Source organism: Polypterus senegalus, chromosome 7 (assembly GCF_016835505.1).
Source record: "Polypterus senegalus isolate Bchr_013 chromosome 7, ASM1683550v1, whole genome shotgun sequence".
Lineage (NCBI taxonomy): Eukaryota > Metazoa > Chordata > Cladistia > Polypteriformes > Polypteridae > Polypterus > Polypterus senegalus.
This window is the reverse complement of record NC_053160.1, coordinates 3,065,923-3,091,036: the sequence shown is the minus strand read 5'-3', so window position 1 is coordinate 3,091,036 and position 25,114 is coordinate 3,065,923. Positions and strand designations below refer to the sequence as shown.

Here is a 25,114-nt window from a genome sequence, read left to right as displayed (position 1 = left end):
ATTGGTTTCTTGAACATGACAATGAGTTCACTGTACTAAAATGGCCCCCACAGTCACCAGATCTCGACCCAATAGAGCATCTTTGGGATGTGGTGGAACGGGAGCTTTGTGCCCTGGATGTGCATCCCACAAATCTCCATCAACTGCAAGATGCTATCCTATCAATATGGGCCAACATTTCTAAAGAATGCTTTCAGCACCTCGTTGAATCAATGCCACGTAGAATTAAGGCAGTTCTGAAGGCGAAAGGGGGTCAAACACCGTATTAGTATGGAGTTCCTAATAATCCTTTAGGTGAGTGTATATTTGTGCTTAAAAACTAAAAAAATATATATTTACATTCAGTTTGTATGGTCTGGAATGGATTCATTGTATTTACATACAATCCTATGGGGGAAATTGCTTCGGTTCACGACCAAAACGGTTTACGACCAGAGTTTTGGGACAAATTATGGTTGTGAACCGAGATTACACTGTACCGGGAATGCCTGTTAAACATCTTAGATTCACGAGTAGCAATTTGGGTGTCGAGATGTCTATCGAGGTGATCACTGTAATATTTATATGTCATTGAAATGTATTATTATCAGGCATGGTTTAGGCACCTATATCATCAGGAAGGCACCAGAAAAACTTTAAGTAAATTTAGAGCACGGATGCCGTGAATGTCAGAGCTGTAATAAAGTTCCCCTGCATACTTTAAAAGAAAGTCTTGCCATCATTTCATTTTTTACAATTTGTGAAAACAAGACATGGTGTCAGAATAGAGGACAGTAATGGATTTTGTTGGAGTTCCCTCTCCACGAATTGACTGGGATTCTCTTAACCTGCTGGGAGAATGGAAAAAGTTCCGACAGCACGTGGAGCTGATGTTTTCTGGCCTGCTAAAAGGCAAAGACGAGAGTGAGAAATGCAGCTACCTGCTCCTGTGGACTGGGGAAAAAGGAAAAGACAATTTTAACACATTGACTCTCACCCAGGAGGAAGCCAAGGTACTGAAAACTTATTATGACCGTTTTGAGGCGTTTGTCATGCCTAAGATGAATATGATATTCGCGAGATACAAGTTTAATGAGAAGACGCAGGGTATAAATGAGACTTCTGATCACTTTGTAACGGAGTTAAAATTGCTTGTGAAGGACTGTGCTTATGCAAACTGTTGACACTTTTTCTATAGTGTCGTTTCTTGTGACTGAAGACAGAGAGATATAATTAAAGTTAGTAAAAAATCTTTTACTAATACACACCAGGCAAAGGTAAAATGACAGAGAAGCACAGTCCTAGGACACCTACCCTTCGTCTGCCTCAAGGGGTCGGTGTCCCAAATTTTTTATAGGGCCTTTGTCTTATGACTTTAGTTGCACAAGAATTTCAAACCATTACATCTTACAACATTTTGCTTGGATCAGCATTTACAACATTCTTTAAGTTCATCAGTTGGTCACTTGTGGTTTTTTGTTCGTTAGGAGAAACAAGAAGTTGCACTTGTCATGTGCACTATGGACAAGACAGGGTCTGCATGGCTTTTGTCACGTACACCAGATTGATCAAACTGTTTATTATTTTTCCACAAAACGAAGATGAGATGGTCAGGGATAGACTAGTGTTTGGCACAAACTCAGCAAAAGTGTGAGAGAAACTTTAAAGTGCCGGGTCTGAGCTAAAATGAAATAAAGGCGTGGACATCACAAGATCACACGACATAGCACAAGCACAGCTGAGAACCTTCGATGCATGTACTCCGAGCGGCTTACGTGAACAGACTGTGAACGCAGTACGCAGACAACAAGCAAAAGCTCCAAAGAGCGCTGAACAAAAAACGCATTACACAATCAAGAAGGCAGCAAAAGAATATGAAGCAGGTGACGCATACAAGCATATTCATAAGTGCAGCTGCTGTTTTTTTTTATTTTTTATTTTTTTCTCCAGCCGTCTGGAGTTTTTTTTGTTTTTTCTGTCCCCCTTGGCCATTGAACCTTACTCTTATTCGATGTTAATGTTGATTTATTTTGTTTTATAATTGTGTCTTTCAATTTTCTATTCTTTAATATGTAAAGCACTTTGAGCTACTGTTTGTATGAAAATGTGCTATAGAAATAAATGTTGTTGTTGTTGTTGTTGTTGTTGTTTTGAAACAAAGCACACGGTGGAAAAAGTCAATGTCCAGCTAAAGTAAGACAGTGTAAAAAATGTGCTAAATTGAAGCACTTCACTAAAGTTTGCAGGACTGGGAAAGGTAAACCCGTGCATGCAGTGCGTGATGTCTCAGATAAAGAGGAAGACGAGCCGTTTATTGATGCAGTAAGAAAGTAACAATCCTCTGAATCTGAACAAGCCTTTGTAGACATATCAATAGGAAAGCAAAGTGTAAAGCTTAAGTTTAAATTAAGTTCATAGACACGCTGCCGCTAAAAATTTACAGGCAAATCCACAACTTAATACCAGGAATGCCTGTTAAACATCTTAGATTCACGAGTACCGATTTGGGTAGTGAACACTTCGATGAATGAAACCTGTTATCTTTACAATGTTGTTATGTTGACAAACACGGAATATAACTTGAACACAACTCATCCTCCAAATACGAACCTGATTGAAACAAATAATGAGAATCAAATCCTTGATGACAACAACACTCATAACAGTCACAAAACAATTACATTGACAATCATGTTACGTTATTTTTAAAATGTTTCCTTTTCTTTATCATAACTTCTTTAACACACTACTTCTCTGCTGCGAAGCGCGGGTAACTTGCTAGTTTCTTATAGATGTAAACCCCACATTGCTACACTTTGCTGAAAACTATGTTAAAAAAAGGTTTAGCATAATTGAATTAAGTGCTTAATACTGAAATTGCTGAGAATGAAAACGTTGGGGCACAGAACAGGACAGAACTCAAAAACCCCAATATAAAAAACAAAGTACTATACAGGTGCTTCCTCCACCTTGCCACTATGAGGCACAGTTTATCCGACTGTGCCACTGATTCAATTCTTTCAGTAGGACAGGGGTGTCAAATTCAGATTCTGGAGGGCTGCCATGGCTGCAGCTTTTCCTTCCAGTCACTTTCTTATTTGTAACCAATTACTACCGCTAATGCGCCATTCTACTCTTGCCGTCATTTGAGCGGACTTGCCGTTTAAGATTAGGAGGCCTTTGTTCCTTCAGGGGGTGATAGCTCCCTAGTTGGAATAAGTTCTTTTGTAATTGTGGCATTTTAAGTAACCGAAAACTATATAGATATGATATTAAAAGGTGATACCCCTCCCATAGTGATACGGTGTTAAAAATCACTTAAGAGAAAATAACTTCACTTTCTTTACAGACGATTTACGTGGGATTACAGATGTAGGAAGCCATAGCAAGACAATTACCCAGGTGGGAACTCAGTGTACCGTATATCTTCTAGTAGTGGCCGGCTTCTTATTGACGCCCGTTTCCAATAAACGCCGGGTTTGAAGAGATGTCTCGACAAATAGACACCGGTCTCTAATAGTAGCCAGTCTGTGGTAAATGCCGATCTCCAATGACCCACCGCATTTTTCGTGCGCTAATCCTCTTTTCGTACCACCTGGGCTACCGCCCTCCTGCAGTGAATCATACGGTAAGTACCTTTTTGTGTCAAAAATGTTTTGTCGTCGGATGCTATCGAGGAAGCGAGAAAGTCAAAAAGAAATTTCTTTGTGTACATTTCGCCCTTTCGTCTCCATGTCAATCATAACCCCACAGGGAGGGCAGAGGTGGCGGGAAGAACATGAAAATGCCATCTTCGACACGTTAATCCTGATAAAACTGATTACTGCACGACAACAAGCAATGGGAGTACCTGTATTGCCATCACAAGAAGAGGAAGATGAAGAAGAACTCGCAAATAACGAAGCAATCATTACCTATTCAGACAACGAGTAGATGGTAAGTACTGTACTTTATTGTATCTTATCCAGTCTCATGTCGTAATGTATAAGTATATGCGTGAGTTTGGAGCTTATTGCATTTCCTTATGTTCCGCAGGGGACTTGTCGGGCGATGAGCGCTTTCGCGAAATTGGACTGGTGCAGGCCAGTGCTGGTGGCATCATTGGCAAGAAAGTTGACGTCTACCGTACCTGTTTTTCATGCTTATGGTAGTACCGTACTGTATACTGCTTTAATAAGACTGTACTGCTGTACTGATAATTTCATTAAATCCTGAAATTTTCATCCGGTGTTGTTGCCTACATTTTGTGACCGTAAATACAGTAGCATACCGTATTTTACTGCCAAATGAACCCCGTTTACCCATCACCATTCCGTCTGTGAGGCGAATAATAGCCGGTCTCCAACAACCGCCGGTCTCTTTTAAATGCCAGGCCGTCCGAATAATTTTTTCAATAAACGCCGGGGCTACTATTGGAAGATATACGGTATACAGTCTGCCATTTATCGTTGGAAGACTTTTCAGGACGGTTGACGATATCACCCACCCGTCCGTCCGCTTCAAAGTATTTGGCTGCTGTCCAAGTCTTTTATACTGGTTCCTCCACGTGCAGACTCCCTCATCGGTAAATACTCCATTTCCAAACAAGGAAAGAAGATTTTGTGTTGACTTTTAACAGAGGGCAAAATAGTATACACCTGTCTTTAGGCTGACTACACATTCCTCCAGCTGTCTTTGTCTATCTTGTCCTATGCTTGGCCCAGCAATTCTAAATGCCGAGAGCCCCTGTGTGCTAACTTTGGCCTGGCCTACACATGTGAGTGGATTTATAAAAATAATTTTTGGACAGAGCACAGTGACATTAAACTGATATTCTGATTACAGCCTTTAACATTCTGATGTTAAGGAAATAAATAATTAAGCCAATTAAAATGAAAGCAAAATAATCCCTTCGGACCACCAACCCCCCCCATGTGCATTATCAGCAGCAATTGCTTAATCATTAAGAAAGTGTCAGGAATGAAATGCCGCACTCTAGGATTTGAGTTTGAACCCCACTGCCAAATGGCCACATTCAGACTGCAGTTAAAAGTGGCTCAGTTCTGATTTTTGGCTCATACCCGACTTTTTTGTTTGCCTCTTCAAATTAATTTTACAAAATGACTCAAATCCAATGACTGTGTGCCAAACCTTGGCTGCCTGTTGATGCGACAATGATGTTGTTCATCCATTTGTCTATCTCTGGCACACAGAAAGAAGAAGCAGTTGTTGATATCGGTGGTAGGTAGTGAGGGTACGCAATCCTCAAACACACTGCTGCACTTATAGTGTGAAGGACAGAAGTTGGTGGGACAGGGGTTGGTCGAGTTGGTCACACCTTTGACCATGGGTGGCTCTAATAGGAGTACACGACTCCCAATGGCATTGCTCAGGGGATCACTGACTCAGTGGAAGGGACTACGTGCCAATATCTATTTCTAAATCTGCAAAATTAATAAAAATTAATTCATATGACAGAGGCGACCTAATAGACAACTGTTCTAGTGACATGTTATTATCAAGTTGTTCACAGTGCAGGACGTCTGCAAATTTGTCAGTTCACGATGGCAAGTGCTCAGTTACGCTTTGAATGAAATCATCACCGCTAGATCTGTATGTACAAATCTGTGGACACAAGAGAGGAGCCATGTCTGGTGGGGAGAAAGAAAAAAAAAAAAAAAAAAAGGCGTTTCGTCAGTTTCAGAATGCCGAGGAAAACATTCGATCATTAATGGGGAGCTCCGTCTGCAAAACGTTCTTGGAAAAAATGTGCTTGAGGGGCAACTTTTCAGGAAACGCTCAGCAGTTGGGCTGTATTGGCAGGATCTCTTTTTTTACATTTCCTATTCGTCTAAAATGAGCAAATCAGTGTCCCATGGGTGAAGAATCACTCTCAAATGACAGCATTCACAAGTGTGCCTAAGGGTAGCTCTCCGTTTATCCCACTTGCCTGACAGGTAACTTTACAGTGATGGTGACAGCACAACAATGATCTTACAATGCAGCCCCATAAATAATAAGATATATAAATTAAATTTAGGAACCCATGAAAAGCCAAGTAACCTAATATAATCACACATTTTTAAAAAGTATAAATAAAAATAGAATTATCTGTAAATATTACCCATCATTCCAGATTCCCATATCTGCTCTAACACGTGTTCTTGGCAGAAGACAATGGGGGAAAAAAAAGTTTTAATAATACGAAATGTTGTCAAAAAAACACATGCAGGGATGTTACCAAAGAGACAGACCAATTTTACGTCAATCCATGACATTAGACAAAAATCAAAAACTGAGAAAAACGAGGACAAAAAAAAAAAAAAAAACACGAAAATGATACGTTGGAAATGGATGTGTCAACCTTTATATGGGTGTGCCAATGATGTCACACATTTCCAGGGAATTACGGGGAGAGATTACTTGAGCAATGGCTGATGTGATGTCAGTCACAAAATGACAGTGTTCATAAATAATATAAAATGGCATCACAGGATGATGTAAAATAGAAGTTTCTCAGGAAGGGAGACAGAAAAAAAATGTGAAAATTAAACTCGAATTAAAAATAAATAAATAAATAAATAAATAACTCCCCGGAGAACACACACAAAATGAGTAAACTACATCAATCTTAACAGTATGCAAAAAAAAAAAAATGAAATTACACCTTAGGAGAAGGATTTAGTAGATGTAGTGGACTCTACGCTATCAACTGTCAGACAGTGTTCAGTAGCCATTAAGAAGGCTAACAGAATCTCAGGTTATATAGCGCCTTGATGACAAGTCACAGGAGGTTCTGCTCAAGTTTTATAACACACTGGTGAGGCCTCATCTGGAGTCCTGGGTGCACTTTGGGTCTCCAGGCTACAAAAAGGACAAAACAGCACTAGAGAAGGTCCAGAGAAGAACGACTAGGGTGATTCAGGACTACAGGCAGGGATGAGTTATGAGGAAAGATTAAAAGAGCTGAGCCTTTACAGTTTAAACAAAAGAAGATTAAGAGGAGACCTGACTGAAGTGACTAAATGATGAAGGGAATTTAATGCAGTGGATCAAGACGGTGAATTTAAAAGGAGTTCATCAAGAACACGGGGACACAGTTGGGAACTTGTGAAGGGGAAATTTCACAGAAGCATTAGGAAGTTTTTCTTCACAAAGAGAACCACAAAAACTTGGAATAAGTGACCAAGTAGTGTGGTAGACAGGAGGACTTTAGGGACCGAACAGAACATTCAAGAGTTTTTCCAGCGAGAGACGGACTATAGAGAACATATTTAGTGTGGTGGGATTGAATGTGCAGAGTTAATCAATTAAGTCACAGGTAGTGCTGAACAATGGAGGATGATATCTGCCGAGTTTTAATGCAATTCCTTCAGAGAGATGCTCATACTTTGAATTAAATTAGCACTGACAAAGTCATTCAAAGCCTTGCAGAGCTGCTGCTAAGCTGATTATTTTATTTTGCTGTGTCTGTATCTCCTATACTATGCTGGTGTGAAGATTATAACTGAAGTTGTTGCTATATAAATGCAAAGAATTATTATTATTATTATTGTTGAATGAAGTATTTGCTTTCTCATGCAATTCCAGTACATTAGAACACTATACTCTAGAACAGGCCATTCAGCCCAACAAAGCTCGCCAGTCCTATCCACTTATTTCTCTCCGTTATAAAAAAAAAAAATCTTAGGAGCGAGATGAGACATGAAGTTCTCGGAAGACACTTCCGACATCCCACGAGATCAAAGGACAGCTGCTGTACAGGCTTTTAAATGATCGACGCGCAAGCAGAACATGCAGCTCGTCAGCAGCAGCAAGTCAGCAGATGATCCGACCACATCTCCTTAGCGTACGTGGTCTTGCATGTCAGCAGTGTACACCACGGTTTTCAAAGCTTTTAATGCATTTTTGTCTGATTGTATTTTGTTCTAGTGGTCTAGGCTTAATGCTGTTCTTTGGTTTACTCTAGTATGGCTTCTGAGGAAAATGAGAATACTGTTCATGTTAGCTTGTGTGCTGGAGTAGAAGATGTCTGGTCATTGGCACTGACCTTTGTTCGGAATCATTTCTTCAAACTATTGTTGAGTCAAAATCACTGCCATTCATTTCAGGTCTTTTGGCATCAATGCTTTATTGAAATAGCTTTTGTAATCAATACCAAGGCTAATTTGATTTTACTGTATATTTCAAATTCAGCTAGAGATAACCCACGGTAATGCAAATGCCCACTTTAAAATTTGACTTTGGGCGACAAGGTGCACCACAGAGGTGTGTCACCATGCCAGCCTTAATTTTAAACAGATTTTAAAATTTTCAGTTAGCTTCCTCTTTCGAAAGCCCAGGTAATAGAAGGTAATTCCACACTCTCCCAGGAGTCACTACAGAGCAACATTTCATTTAAATGCTTAACCTGAGGTTTGTCGGCAAACTTCTTCTTGGCAACTCGCTTCAGGCTGTCCTCGATTCCTTTGATGGACTTCTTTAAAATCTCTTCTGTCTGGTCCACAAGCACAACTGAATGACCTGTAGATGCAGCTACCTGAAAGAATTAGAGAACACACGTTTTTAGAATATGCAAACACTAAATGATGCATGTAAAATACCAACACTGCTAATTTTATTACTACTATGTTGTGATTTGTTCATGATAGAAATGTCCAAGTGAACAGAAGATGTTCTGTTCATAAACGGAGAGGTGAAGTGCTTTTAGAGGGAGAAACCAAATGAAGTGAGGATAGATGGATGGATGGATGGATAGATAAACCAAATGAAGTGAGGATAGATGGATGGATGGATGGATAGATAAACAGATCAGAAACAGTCTTCAGGGGCTGACCCAAAGAAACTGTACATGTCAGAGTGCTGGGGCGTTACAACTATCAGCAGAAGACTTCATGAACAGAACCACAGAGGATACACTACACGGCAACAAACACATCAAAAACAGGATGGCCATATGACAGTTTGAGAAAAAGGATGCGCAAACAGGTCAGGACTTTGACTAGGCCAATTTCATGGAAAATTTGCTGGTGTGTTTTGGGTCATTGGTCTTGTGGAGATGGCGGACATTCTCCTTCCGAGACAAAGATGAACCTCTTCAGAGTGATGGTGAGAGCAAAGTGGGGAGACCCAAAGAAACTGGGCGGGATCCACAGCAGACCACCTCATCTGTTAAACATGGCAGTGCTGGGAAGGTTCACCACTGTTCCATGTTTTTGCCATTTGTGGATTGGGCATATATGGCTGCCACAGGTCCTGGCACACTTCTCTTCATTGGTGATGGAAGGAACTGCTGACGGCACAATAAACTGTCAGGTGTGTACAAATATATCTGATCTGTCCAACTTCCATTGGTGATGGAAGGAACTGCTGACGGCACAATAAACTGTCAGGTGTGTACAAATATATCTGATCTGTCCAACTTCCAGTAAAAGCCTCCAAACTCGGTGGATGGCAATTCCATAGATAGATAGATAGATAGATAGAAGATATAGAGATACTATAGTTTAATATGTTACCTCCAAATTAGTCTCTCAAATTACTCCTATCTTAGAAGTATAAAAGGGTTAATAAATGTCAGAAACCTGTTCAGGCATATCAGGAAACCAAATGAAGGTCAAGCCAACAACCAAGACAAGGATGTACCAAGAGAATAGCTAATGTCACCCATAAAATGTACTAGGAGATGATTTAAGAGATTAGCAGATGCCCTGAAAACAACAAGACTGGACTGTTGTCACATTCACAGAGATTTCAAGGATAACAGTTGAACTTCGGCAATATGAAAAGAACAAGAATAGACTTTTATTTTAGGAAGTCATTTTGGTGTTAAGTCAACAAACCAATCAGAGGAAATGTATGGATTAACCTGCACGGTTATGTAAATTCAGTTGTTTATAGAATAGGCCATTGTGATTATTTTCTAACAGACTGCTGTGAATTAAAGACACAATGAATTACTGACTCAGAGGTTTTTATCAAACTTGTCCTAGTAAAGGACACATTTCTTTGTTTAATTAATAAGTTGATTTCTTCCATAACAGTCAGATAGATGTGAAAGGCACTATATAATAGACAGACAGATAGATAGTGTGGACATGTTGGACCTGGACACTGACAGGCTGACCCAAAGTCTTCAATAACACATGTTTATCACAACCCGCACCGCCCCCAGGACAACATACAGTGCACAATCACCTAAACACAGTCTCTTAGGACTCCTCTCTGGTTCTTTGGCCGCCTCCAACTCCTCACTGGCAAACTCCGCCCTTCTCCCACCCGACTCCAGCCCCCGATTGGAGTGAGGAGGCCCTTTTTAATCAGTCCCCGGATGTGTCGCAGGTGGCCCCTGAATAACATCCGGCAGCATTTCCAGGTGTGTCGTAAGAGCTGCAAGGGAATTCAGTCCTCCTTCCGGCAGCACTCCCAAGTGTGGTGGAAGTGTTGCATATTCAAGTCCAAGCAGGGGCTATCCAGGCGCCCCCTGGCGGTGGCCACAGTGGAGCAAAAGGTTGGATCCCCCATCTCAGTGGCCCCCATACAACCCAGGGGCGCTGCCCCCTTATGGCCCAGGGAAAACACTGCCTTCCTTCCGGTATTTCCGTATGTCCGGCATTCCAGTGGGGCAAGGTCCCTGGACATCTGTCACAATAGACAGACAGACATACAGATAGATATGAAAGGCACTATATAATAGATAGACAGACAGCTACATACATACATACAAAGATAGATAGATAAGGCACTATATAACAGATAGGGTGGTTGGCAGGATTAAATAGGGCAGACAGACAGATATCTATTTGTCCCAGGGGGGAATCTATCTTTTTACGGAAGCTCCTTAAATGGTAAATAAGTTCAGTAACAAACAAGGAGCTTCTGTGAAAAGGCAGCTGCTTGCACAACACCCAGTAAAACTCAGTCTGTCAGGGTTGAGGGAGTGCACCAAGACTGCCAAAGAAGCTGATTCAGTGTGCCCTTGTTGGTGTGATAACACTGTATAAATAAATGTGGCCCAGTTTGATTTCACCCTTTGCAAGGCCCTTTAAACATTGTAGTTTATCTTGTCCAAAGCAGCAGGAGCCCCACACTCGGCTGGACAAATACAATCACCTGCCATTAAACACAGGATTGTCCCTTATCAAAAACAGTTGTAGTTTCTTCTATCCAGTACAGCAGATGTGTGTCTGACTGGTTTGCCAATGAAGTGGACTTGTATACCCAGGTTGGGTTAAGCAAATCTCAACTACAGTACAACAAAGAACCCTCACTATCAAAAAAAAAGTGAACCACCATGTTTGCACCCTTTAAAAGCAATGGTAGTTGAACACTGTTGTTCATCCAGTGCTGTGCTGCAGTTATGAAAGCCAAATTAATGAGTGAAGCCTGGTAGGGTGGGGCAAATCTGACCTGCAGTTTAATGCTGGAGTCCTTTTGTGGCAAACCTTTGTAAATAAACACAACAAAACACGATTTACCCTTTACAGCGTTGGTTAAATAACGCAGCTCAGTAGATATGGGACTGTAATGATCCTTCCAGCGAATCCTTCTTGACCAAGATCTGTGAAAGTGAAAATGGCCCAATGGGATTTAACCCTTTGCAATTCCCATTAAACAACATAGTACTCAGTGTCTCATAGATATAAAAGCTTGCCAGGTGTGTCACTGAAATGGATCAGTGTACAGACATTAGGCCGGGCAAAGGTCGTAAGACTGAAAGAGCATGCCAAGGTGCACACCTTTTTGGGATGGGCAAATATCTGCAATTTAACACAATATACCACCTCACCAATTTTAGCATTGTGACACTGCTTACCTGTGTCCTTTAGAACGGACTTTAACATATACTATTACCAAAATAATATACAAGGCTTTAAATATTCTGCTCCCTCCTCCAAGTCGTAAACTTAGATCCTCTAATGGCAGTCTGCTTATTAGTCCAAGAGCCAAGCATGAAAGAAGTTGTGAGGCGGCCTCTTGCCGTTAAGCTCCAAAAATCTGCAATGCATTATGGGAGCGCTGCTCAAGTCCTGTGTCCGCCCTGCGTTGAGTTTACAAAGCACTTTGAACAGTGAGAGAAGCTCTCTATAAAATGCACAGAATTATTATTGTTACTGTTATAGAGATAAATCAGACTAACACCGTGGATCATTTAAAAATTAAAATAACTCCTAAAAAATACAGTTTACTTCCACCCTTAATAAATTAGAAATGCACAGAATTATCATCCTGAACTGGCAATCTTCATTAATATTCACTAGTTTCTGTTTTCTGATCTAATTTTCAGCATTTTTCGCTGCCACCACCCACTGATCCTGTGCAGCTACCTGGCCGTCTTATTAACGGAACGTCACTTAGAGACTTAACCCTTAAACTGCCACATATTAAAAATGACCCCCTGGACGGCCACATACTTTTTTGCTGCACTTTTTAAAGAAACGGCACAATTCACCAAGAAAATGTGAAATTTTAAATGGAGCACATATTTGAGCAGTTGTTCAAAGCTGATCCTCCGGCGAGGATGTTGGATATTTCTGGGTCTGCGGTTCTTGAGGCTGATCTTCCAGTTAGCTGTGAACGCCCCAGTCTCACGGAGATGCTGAACCAGCTGAGGGTAGGGAAGGCTGCAGGGATCTGTGGTATCCTGGGGTGAACTTCTCCAGGCTGGTGGTAAGGCTGTCCACCTGGCATTGCAAGCAATCTTTGCTTCCATTTGGGAGACTGGCATCATCCCAACTGACTGAAAAACAGGACTTGTCGTCCCTATCTGGAAAGGGAAGGGTGATCGCCTGGATTGCAGTAACTACAGGGGGATAACAATGCTGTCGGTGCCGGGTAAGGTCCTTGCTAGGGTCGTCCTCAATAGGATCCGTGATCACTCGCTCACCTACCAGCGACCGGAACAGTCTGGTTTTACGCCCAAGAAGTCTACCATCGACTGCATCCTGGCACTGACGGGTCTCATAGAGCGCAAACACAAATATCGGCAGAGTTTCTTTGCAGCCTTTGTCGATTTTCACAAAGCGTTCAGCTCAGTTGATCGAGCTGCCCTGTGGGACATGCTGAGGGTTCGTGGGATCCCCTCGAGGTTACTGGTTATCATGGCTGGCCTCTACACTGGTACTGTGAGTGCTGTGCCGAGTGGAGGCAGGACCTCTGCGTTTTACCCAGTTGATTCTGGGGTTCATCAGCAGTGTGTTCTGTTCCTACTCTGTTCAATGATTGTATGGACTGGGTGTTGGGCAGGGTTGTGGGGTCCAGTGGCTGGGGGGCATCTGTGGGTGAAGAAAGATTTGGATCTTGACTTTGCTGATGATGCTGTGATCTTCGCGGAGTCACTGGAGGCTCTGACCAGGGGTCATGAGAGACTGAGTGAGGAGTCCGAGTGTCTGGGCTTGTGAGGGTCCTGATAAAAAACAAGATCCAGGCTTTTAATGACCTCTTGGGCACGGCCATCAGCAGTGTGTCTGTCTGTGGAGAGTGTCCACCTCCTCGAGAGGTTTACGTACCTCGGCAGTGACATTCATGTGACTCTGGTGACTCTTCCTGTGAAGTCAGTAGACGGATTGGGAGAGCATTGGGGGTCATGTGGTCATAAAGGGGTGTGTGGCGCTCCCGATATCTCAGCAAAAGGGCGAAGGTCCAAGTCTTTAGAGTCCTGGTGCTTCCTGTCTTGCTATATGGTTGCGAGACATGGACACCATCCAGTGACCTGAGACAAAGACTGGACACCTTCATGTGTGTTTCTCCGGAAAATCCTTGGGTTCCATTGGTTTGACTTTGTGTTGCTCATGGAGTTCCGAATGAGGCACATGACCTGCATTGTGAGGCACTACTGCCATGTGGCACGTTTCCCAGCGGGTGATCCAGCTCGTAAGATCCTCATTGTAGGGGACCCAAGTGGCTGGATCAGGCCAAGGGGTCACCCACATAACACATGGTTGCGGCAGGTAGAGGGTCATTTCCGGAGAGTGGGACTGGACCACATGTCTGCCTGGGGGATTGCAAACCGGGATCCCGAGTTGTTTCGTCAAGTAGTGGGTGCAGTGATGCGCTGTACCAGTGCATGCTTCCCAGCTTGACTTGAAAGTGCATCACAGTTACTGCAACACTGATCATAACTGTAAAAATTATATACTCAGCAAAAAATGAAATGTCCTCTGACTTTCAACTGTTTTTACTTTCAGTAAACTTAATGTGTAAATATTTGTATGAACACTAAAAGAGTCAACACCATAAGACATGAACTAAAAATGTTTCACAATGTGTCCCTGAATGAAGGGAGGCTCAAAATCAAAAGTACCAGTCAGTATCTGGTGTGGCCGCCAGCTGCTTGAAGTACTGCAGTGCATCTCCTCCTCATGGACTGGACCAGATTTGTCAGTTCTTGCTGTGAGATGTTACCCCACTCTTCCACCAAGGCACCTGCAAGTTCCTGGACATTTCTGGGGGGAATGGCCCTAGCCATCACCCTGCGATCCAACAGGTCCCAGACGTGCTCAATTCCTTCGACGATAAACACGAATCCGTCCATCTCCCCTGGTGAGACAAAACCGTGACTCATCAGTGAAGAGCACTTTTTGCCACTCCTGTCTGGTCCAGCGAAGGTGGGATTGTGCCCATAGGCGTTGTTGCTGGTGATGTCTGGTAAGGACCTGCCTTACAACAAGCCTACAAGCCCTCAGTCCAGCCTCTCTCAGCCTATTGCGGACAGTCTGAGCACTGATGGAGGGATTGTGTGTTCCTGGTGTGACTCGGGCAGTTGTTGTGGCCATCCTGTACCTGTCACGCAGGTGTGATATTCGGATGTACCGATCCTGTGCAGGTGTTGTTACACGTGGTCTTCCACTGCGAGGATGATCAGCTGTCCTTCCTGTAGCGCTGTAGCGCAGTCTTAGGCGTCTCACGGTGTGGACATGGCAATTTATTTCCCAAGCCACATCAGCAGTCCTCATGCCTCCCTGCAGCATGCCTAATGCACGTTCACGCAGATGAGCAGGGACCCTGGGCATCTTTCTTTGGGTGTTTTTCACAGTCAGTCGGTAGACAAGTCTCTTTAGTGTCCTGCGTTTTTAGAACTGTGACCTTAAATGCCTACTTTCTGTAAACTGTTAAGGTCTTAAAAACCATTCCACAGGTGCATGTTAATTAATTGATTATGGTTAATTGAACATGCATGGAAAACATTGTTTAAACCGTTTACAATGAAGATCTGTAAAGTTATTTGGATTTTTAAAACATTATTGTTGAAATACACAGTCCTGAAAAAGGGACGTTTCTTTTTTTGCTGACAATATATAAAAAAAAAAAAAAACTTCAACAATCTCTTATGATACAGTATGTAGAAGGTGCGACTGATGAACACAGAGGTCAACACAAACACTTACAGGCTAGTGTAGTGCAGCGGCTGAATCCCAGGGACAGTGATGCTGATTCGCTAGGGGGCGCCAGTGGTCACGAGCTGGCTGCTCAACAAACGTACAGCACGGACTGATCAGCGTTGGCCACTGGCAAATGGCACTGGGAACCGACTATAATGTGGCAGATTAAGGGTTAAAAGACAATTCTATATTTAAGGACTCGATTTCTCTTAATTATACAGGGAGAGTCAAAATTATGTTAACACTAACGGCACTGCTATGTATATACTTATATACAATTTCTGTGCCATCTTTGGTCCACGTGTTGAACGTGATGGCCAACAGGTTGAGACATTCCTGTAGATCATCTTGCACATATGAAGTATGTTTTGTGAATACATTTTTTCCGCCATTCAAATGTTAACATAATTTTAACTCACCTTGTATATCTCTCTTATGTTATTTTTTACTATTTATGCATTGTCTCATCTAATTTAATTTGTTTTTCTTTGCATGTTACTGCTTTGACTCTGAGCACATCATTTCTATAAAAATGGGTTAGTAAAGTAAGTGTTGTTATCTTGTCGAAAAATCTGAACATAAAATCCACCCTATATGATTAACCCTTTTACTCTGCAGCTTATTATAGGTGGTCCCAGGCAGTGCAGCAGATGCGCCAAGTGTGCCAGGTTTTTTATGGTGGCTGGAGTGCCAATTCTGTCACCAATCCCCAGGTTTTTCCCTACAGGCTGGAGGGGCCTACTTGCAGGGCTGGATGCAGATTAATGTCATACCCAGGACGGAGCCATTGCAGGTTAAGTGCTCAAAGGCCCAATGAAGTAGAGTCCCTTTTGGCATTTACGGGATTCAAACCGGCAACCTTCCGATTGCCAGTGGAGATCCTTAGCCTCAGAGCCACCAATCCGCCCAATTCAGAGTACCTGTAAAATTTAATGAACACAGTTCTGTAGATGCAGGAGTGGGCCAAGTCAGTCAGTGGCCGGGTGTGAACGTGTAGGAACCCCATCAGGGCTCAGGACCAAGGCTGTGATGCATAATCGAAAAAGGTGGATACTCTAAAAATGATATACTGATGAGTTAGTTAAGAAAATACTCATATTTACAAAATAAACTATATTAACAAAATATAATATGGTTCTAACAAAATTATTTAATTCATATATTATCATAAAACGACCAGCGTAATGAGCAAATACGACTCAAAGCCCCTGGAGTTTTCTACATTTTACTTGGTGTCTTTGTTCCGTAACAAACGGTGCCCTGTCTTATACGCCGTTACCTGGGTTACAGAGCACACCTCCAAAACAATAAAAGGCGGCTCTGCCTACCAATCAGCTTATCTCCTGCCTAGGGTTGCCATCTGTCCTTTAAATTAAAAAATCGTCCCGTATTTGAGAATGAAATTGCGCGTCCTGTTTTGAATCAATACGGGACGGGGTTTGTCCCGTATTTTTTTTTATCATTTTTTTAAAGCAGCGTCTCATGCAAATCATCCCACACGCATTTTATGAAGACTTTTGATTGGGTAATACTTGATGTCATCGTTAGTTTGATTGGTCTTTTTAACTGTCCAGTGAGGAGGGCGGGTCTTTTAAGTAGAGTCTGCAAAGTGTTGGCAGAGAGTAATATTAAAAAAATGTCAGATACTTCTCCAGGTAACCCCCCGCGTCTTAAAGTTTCAGAGCTTAAACGCAAGCGGCTGCAAAAATACCGCAGAGAGTGGGAGGAAACAAATACTTGGCTGCAGAGTGTTAGCGGAAATTGTTATCAAGCCAATTGCACAATTTGTCGGAGAGCGTTCTCTGTGATAGGGTTGCCACCCTAACCCTTTAAAATACGGAATCGTCCCGTATTTGAGAATGAAATTGCACGTCCCTTATTTTTTTTGTATTAAAAGTGGTAACCCTACTCCTGCCACTCACGTCCTGTCTTTCTCTATACCACAAACACTCCTGCTCATTAGTGATGGGTCGTTCTTGAACGATTCGTTCATTTTGAACGAATCTTTAATGTGACTCGGGAAGAACGAGTCGTCTCGTGGGAGTGATTCGTTCAGTCGCACATGTGCATTTGCGCAACTTCCTATAGTTTCTGTATTGGAATTGATTCACCTGTTTCGAGTCTTGGGTTTTTTGAGTCGTTCGTTCATCACGTGACAGCCCCATAAGCTTAACCTATGCAGTCTGAGCTGGAAAGAGAATTGAACGAAATGACTCGAAAAATGATTCGTTCATTTTGCTGAACGAGACTCAAAGATCCGAGTCAGTAAAATGATCCGAACTTCCCATCACTACTGCTTATCGTCTCCCAACTCCCTACCCAAAGCTTCCTTCCGCCGCACCTTCCTTTATCGCTGAACTTCTCCTGTCAATCATCTCCTAAGTGGAGTGTCCACCTCTCACAGAACAGAAGCCCCTCCCCTAGTCCCATCACTTACAGCAGTGGTTCCCAAACTGTAGAGCCTTTTCAGGTGCTACGCATCGCGGTCCCTGAAATTTAATTTATCTGTGCAAAACCCTTTATGACAAGCCTGTTGTGAGCAAAAACCAACGAAACTGTTTAAATACAATAATACGTGGATTCCCAAATTTAGTGTGGTGTGAAATTTCGTCATCTAAATAAATAAAACCTATTATTCAAATCGGTTTTTAGTTCATTTAACGCTGCCATAATTCCGTTTCGTGGAAGTCAACTTCTACTTCTTCACTGTTTGAGCTTTTGGTCACTCGATGAAAGCACAACGCCGACACTCTTTAGTCTTCGGTAACTCTGCCTCACAGAAACCGCTCGCGTTTGTTGTTATACGTGCACTGCCGCCAGCTGTATCGCATCGTAGTCACTAGATCGAAGCACAAAGCCGATACCATTTCGTCTTCAGTAACTGCGTCACATACAGGCCGAAGGCAGGATTTAGTTTCGGGACGGAATTTATCAATTTATGTACATGCACAAATTTTTTCATTAATTTTATGCATAATTTCTTCCAATTCTTTAACTTTTATTCAGATTTCGGGGCAGCTCTCCCTCCATTTCAACAAAGTGCGGGTGGTACGCAACACAACTCACTTAACCTCATTTGGTACTTGACGTCCATAAGTTTGGGAACCCCTGACTTACAGCATTCATTCTGCCCTTTCACAAGCTGCCTGCACATCACAAGTCATTAACAAGACATTAAAAACATTAATACAGAATAGCATTACCATCAGTGGCTTCCGTTTCAGACACGTTTTCCAACTCTGTTGGCATCATGCTTTATATCGTTCACTGTTCTTCCTACTCCATAAACTGAAGCAATACTTGAAACACTTTCACCATTTCATAAATGTGTAATAATTTCAATTTTTGTGAAAATGCCAACACCACACGCATAACAATGTATACTAGATTAATTATAAAAAAAGAGAAAGGTTACAAAACGCTATTAAAACTGAAGGTGCGTGATGGGGACGAACACCACGCTCTAGCGCTAATGAAAGATGTTCTATTATGTAAAGCTTGCAGCATACTGCACGGCAGTAATTGTACAAGAACAGGTAGGCACTGACAGATAATCAAGGTTTTACTGTAATTTAAACCCAGCAGTCCTTCTTATCCAAATCTAGGAAAATTCAGGTCTGCCAGTGAAGAGTATCTGGTGACGGCACCTGTGCGTGGTATCAAGTCTTCAATCCGTATCAAGTCTCAATCCAGACCAAGTTACTGGAATGGGCTGCCCACCTCCATCTATACTGCTGTCACCCTCAATGTATTTAAGAAACAATTGAAAACCTACCAGTCTGTGAATATCTAATAATAATAATATTTCTAATAATAATAATAATTCTTTGCATTTATAAAGCACGTTTCTCACTACTCAAAGCGCTCAGCAATTGCAGGTTAAGGGCCCAACTGAGCAGAGTCCCTTTTGGCATTTACGGGATTCAAACCAGCAACCTTCCGAGTGCCAGTGCAGATCCCTAAAAATCAGAGCCACCACTCCGCCTTACTGTCCAATTGATTGAAGGAAACAATAAAAACACTTTCCTTTGTGATCTTTCATACTGTTGCTTGATTTGCTGTTACATTAAAGTTAACTGCTTTATCAAGGTTATTAGTTATCACATCTTTGTCACTTGTGGCAATCAACTCGTGTTAACTGTCCTACTGCACTTGCTGAACAAACAGGCCCTTGCCTGATGTGACTCGATTATGTTGCCCTCTTTTGTAAGTCACTTTAGATAAAAGCGCCTGCCGAGCAAACAAACAGAAATGTAAAATAAAAGGGGCCGGTGTGTTTAAACCCCTTACAGTGCCAATCAAACCTTGTAGTTCACCCTGTGCTGCTCATACAGTATGGAAGCATGTCAAATTCCCCAGTGGACTCGATTACTGTAGGCACACCAGGCCAGACAAAATACACAAGCAACTGAAATATGGAATACTTTTGATCAAATTACCAAGTTTAATGCTTCATATGGTAATCAGAATGGGTCACCAAGCCGCAGCACAGTATTAAAAATGCAGAGGCACGTCTGGTGTTCAACCTGCCTTGGGGGAGTTTCTCATGTCTCTCCTTTTTTCTGGTCATTTCTTTGGCTTCCAGCAGCAACGCATCTTAGGTTCAAATCCTACAGAGCAGCCAATCGGTCAGCAGCTGCAGCCTCCTCTATAAGTATTGGAACTGCAAGGCCAATTCACAATTCACAAGACATTTGGGTTGGAGGTCAAAAGAGGAGTGTGAGGCGAGTGTTCAGAATGCCAGCTTTTATTTCCTGGTATTGACATCCAGATGTGTTCAATAACAAAGATCAAAGAGCACCTTTTGTAACAGACCACTCCTTTTTTTAGGCAAGCAAACGTATAGGAACAGAAGACTGACAGGTGTTTGTTATCCCCCAGGTATGAGTGATTGTTTGTTTAAATCAAGAGTTCCCAAACTTTTTTCAGCAGCAGACCCTTTTACCAAAAACTTTTAAAACCATCGACCCCCTAGTTATTTACAATACAATACATTTTTTGGTGTATAGCCGAAAATCACACAAGAGGTGCCGCAATGGGCTTTAAACAGGCCCTGCCTCTTGACAGCCCCCCAGCCTCGACTCTCTAAGAAGACAAGGAACAACTCCCAAAAGAAAAAAAAAACAATGTAGGGGAAAAATGGAAGAAACCTCCAGAAAGGCAGTTCAAAGAGAGACCCCTTTCCAAGTAGGTTGGGTGTCAAAACAATACAATACACAGAACAGAACCAATCTTCAATACAGTATAAAAATACAAATTTTAGATTCAATTAAATTTTCTTTACTTACTCAAATTAATACATTTGTACAGTACTCGATATTAAATATTTCACTAGATATCAAACTTTTCATCTTAATCACTTAATTAATGACTGAAAAAGATAAAAGGACTACGGTATTATCTTGTGCAACATTTAATATTGAAACCTGCACTAACGAAAATTAAAGTAAAAAAAATACGGGCAGAGATTTTTTTACATTTTTGACATTTATGAAATAAATATGTAAATTCAAAATAAGTACAAATAGTCCAAGCTGTACTGTCTGCATTTCTTTTTTGGTTCAGTCATATTATTATCTGAAGAAATAAAAACTTTTATTAACAAATAATTTCGACAACCCCTGTGATAAAAAAAAAAACAATAAAGTATGTGCTTCCTTGAAACAGAAGATTTTTCTTCAAACTCAAATAAACAAACTACATCCTCTGATTTTCTTTTTCGTAGTACTGCTCCTCAATAATTATATTCAAAGTTCAAATCACAAATAAATACATCCCATCAAACAAACCAATTTCTAGTCTTTTATGAAAGCATGACCGTACAAGGCTGATAGACTCTGCTAATATCGAATATCCGTCGTCTCGTCCCACGGTTTTTCATGTCCGCACTTGCTTTGATGCGTTCAATAAGACGATGCACAGACAGGTTTGTGCTCCATGTATTTTCATGCATTCTTACGTGCGACTCTTTCGTTCGCAAGTTTGGTATGTAATCTGTTTTTTTGAATTACTTTACTTCTTAATTAAGTACCTATTGCAATCATAGATATTTTGAAGTAACAAAACAAATAGCACTAGTAAGGGGGTCTATTTTTGCTGTCGTCGACCCCCAAATTTTTTTATTGAAACTATCGACCCCTAGAAAGTTCAAATCAACCCCAGGGGGTCGATATCGACCACTTTGGGAACTCTTGGCTTAAACAATCAAGACTCTGAGGCTAAGGATCTGCGCTGGCATCCCGAATCCCTGTCACTGCCAAAAGAGATCCTACTCTGCTGGGCCCTTGAGCGAGGCCCTTAACCTTCAATTGCTCCTCAGGCGCTGTACAATGGCTGACCCTGCACTGTGACCCCAAGGGGTATGCGAAAAAAAACAAGTAATTTCCTTTGGGATTAAAAAAGTTTAAAAAAGAAAAACAACGCTTCTACAATTCTGGGATGGCCAGTGTGGTGTGCCGGGCTGGTAACATCACCTCAAGAGAGGTCCACCGAATCAGCAAGCTAAATAAAAGGGCAGGCTCAGTTATGGGAAGCACTCTGGACACCCTGGAGATTCTAGAAAAGGAGAGAATGAAGACAAAACTGACTGCCATTATGAACAACGCTGCACATCCTCTCTGTGATATACAAACTCTGAAAACTTTCAGCCAACAAATCATTCAGCACAAGTGTGTCAAAAAAACGTGACTGGGGGTCCTTCACACCAACAACAATAAGCAAGGGGGATTAACGGCAATGCATCTTTTACTGTACATACTTTTTTTAAATTTAAACAGTCACTGTATTTTTTTTGATCACACATCATATACACTTGTGAGGTCCTAAGCTCCTTCTCATACACTTGGCTCAGCTAAGTGATGTCATCTCTGCGTGGCATCAAATCTCAATCCACGTGTGCTGGGGAGGCAGCATAAAGAAAAAGGACAAACTGGTGATGAAGGCAGGCTGTAATGTAGGCACAGAGCTGGACGGTTTGACATCCATGGCAGAGCGACGGGCGCTGAGCAGGCTGCTGTCAATCATGGAGAATCCACTGCATCCACTGAACAGGATCATCTCCAGACAGAGGAGCAACTTCAGCGACAGACTGCTGTCACCGTCCTGCTGCACTGACAGACTGAGGAGACCCCACACTATGCGACTCTTCAATTCCACCCTCAAACGTTAACATTATACAAAGTTATTGTCTGTTATACCTGCATTGTTATCACTCTTTAATTTAATATTGTTCCTTATCAGTAGTCTGCTGCTGGAGTATGTGAATTTCCCCTTGGGATTAATAAAGTATCTATCTATCTCCATTCTTTTAATGTGCAGCTCATACACCAGATTGCCAAAAGTATTGGGACGCCTGCCTTTACACACACATGAACTTTAATGGCATCCCATTCTTAATACATAGGCTTTAATATGGAGTTGGCCCACCCTTTGCAGCTCTAACAGTTTCAACTCTTCTGGGAAGGCTTGCCACAAGGAGTAGGAGTGTGTTTATGGGAATTTGTGACGCGGAGAACATTTGTGAGGTCAGGCACGGAGGTTGGACGAGAAGTCCTGGCTCGCTTGCGGTCTCCGCTAAAATTCATCCCAAAGTTGAGGTCAGGGTTCTGTGCAGGCCAGTCAAGTTCCTCCACACCAAACTCGCTCATCCATTTCTTTATAGACCTTTCTTTGTGCACTGGTGTGTGTGCCCATCCCCAAACTGCTTCCACAAAGCTGAGAGTATGAAATTGTCCAAAATGGCTTTGCATGCTGAAGCATTAGGGGTTCCTTTCACTGGAACTAATGGGCAAAGCCCAACCAACCCCACACAATAATCCCCCCTCCACCCAACTTTACACTTGGCACAATAAAGTCAAGCAACTACAGACTCATCCATTGGATTGCGCGATTCCTCACTCCAGAGGACATACCTGCACTGCTCTCGAGCCCAGTGGTGGTGGGCTTTACACCACTGCATGTGACGCTTTGCATTGCACTTGGTGGTGTCAGGCTTGGATGCAGCTGCTCGGCCATGGAGACCCATTCATTCTACGCTGCACCATTCTTGAGCTTTTTGGAGATCTGTAGCTATTGACTCTGCAGAAAGCTGGCGACTTCTGCACACCTCAGCATGTGCTGTCCAGGCTCTGTAATCGCACGTGACCTGCCACTTTGTGGCCGAGTTAATGCTGTTCCCAATCGCTTCCACTTTGTTATAATACCAGTTGACGGTGGAATATTCACCAGTGAGGAAATTTCATGAATGGACTTCTTTGAACAGGTGGCATCCTATCACAGTACCACACTTGATATCACTGAGCTCCTCTGAGCGACCCATTCTTTCACTAATGTTTGTAGAAGCCGTCTGCATGCCGAGGTGCCTGACTTTATACACATGTGGCCATGGAAGTGATCGGAACACCTGAATTCAATGATTTGGTGGTGGTGGTGGTGGGGTCCTCAAAACTTTTGGCAATATAGTGAGCTTCCCATCTCCAGGTGAATTGCGGGCGCTCTCAATGCCTTCATGAAGTGCTTGTTTTGGTGAATTTTTGCCTATAGCCGTTAGGTTTTTTTTAAACCAAGATAGTGTATCTAACTTACCATTTGTTCGGAGTTCTTCACTTGTCATGATGGGTTTTGTACCTTTGTCCTGTCACACTCGCCCCTAAAATTGTCCACCAGACTGATGTTTACTTACGTTACGCTGATCTCTTTTGCATGTCGCGTTGGATAAAAGCATCTGCTAAGCCAATCAATGTAAACGTATCGATTACGCAGCTCACCGAAAAAGCGACCAACTTGAGCTCCCCTTAGTAAGACAAAGTCAAATCAAGAGCAACCGAACAACATGACCCGATGTTTAGATCTACTGAAAGTGGCATTTCGCCGTTAGGAGGCGTAACTACTTACTCGGTTACTTTTCTGCAATGCTTTGGCTTCAAAACCTGGTCGGAGGGATTTGTAATACGCAAAAAGAAGCAAGCGAAAATGAAAAAAAGAAATAAATACAAAGTTATCCATTCCCGAATGCACACAACGTCCAAGAGTTCTAACAACGCAGACAGCATTCTCCGCGTCGGAACAGAAGCTTTCCCCAACAGTCTGTGCTTACCTGCGCAATCCCGGAGCCCATGAGCCCTCCGCCGATGACGGTAATGTGTTTGATGGCAGCCTGCCTAGCCGACGAGGACGACAGCGTCCGGACATGCAGGCGTGTAGCGAAAGCCATCGTTTAATAAAGACGTGGACGGCGACGGTCACTGTGCACAAAAACTGTCACGGCGGAGAGACGTGAGTGTCAGCGATCACGTGGGGAGCCATGCCGAAGTGAACCGCGACCTTTGTACACAGTGGGGGGGGCGGGGCCGAGCGTCCTCAGTTTCCTGCGTAAGTCTCGTCTTGCATACACAACTCCGCTATAAGAAAGGAGTATCGGCACGGCTTTTTTGGCTTGTTTATTTTGCCGTATTTTATCACCTCTATAAGTTAAAACCGAGCTTAGTTGTGCACAAAAATGAAAAAGGGGAACAGCCAATCATACCGCGAGGCTGCAGTGGCACCACCCTCCTCGCGCTACGTGATTGGTTAAAACTGTACAACTTTTCATGCACGTTCCCCGCGCTTGTTCTATAGGGCGGAGCATCCGTCAATCAGTTTTGCTCTTGCCTGTCAATCCTTTTAATCTTCCAATCAACTGCCGTAGTTGACCAGCCGCACACATTTGGAAACGCCCACATGGAATGTTCTTTTGCTCTCTCGTCGCAGTAGAACTGGAGCTTTCTGCAGTTTAATAT

At 42.4% G+C, this 25,114-nt stretch overlaps 1 protein-coding gene across 3 annotated transcripts in view; it reads right to left on the bottom strand.

Moving 5' to 3' along the window:
- Window positions 1–24,679, bottom strand: part of hadh (hydroxyacyl-CoA dehydrogenase) — a 55,812-nt gene extending 31,133 nt beyond the window's left edge. Inside the window, exons 1-2 of one of the 3 annotated variants that reach the window (XM_039758151.1) lie at window positions 24,433–24,679; window positions 8,369–8,497 (exon numbers count right to left, since the gene is read on the bottom strand). In XM_039758151.1, coding sequence (XP_039614085.1) covers window positions 8,369–8,497; window positions 24,433–24,549 — 246 coding nt within the window. In that variant the 5' untranslated portion in view covers window positions 24,550–24,679. Of the gene's footprint in view, window positions 1–8,368; window positions 8,498–24,018; window positions 24,076–24,432 lie in introns of those variants that run through there. The other 2 variants (XM_039758148.1, XM_039758150.1) reach the window with 2 other exon arrangements.
- Between the last annotated feature and the right edge of the window lie 435 nt (window positions 24,680–25,114).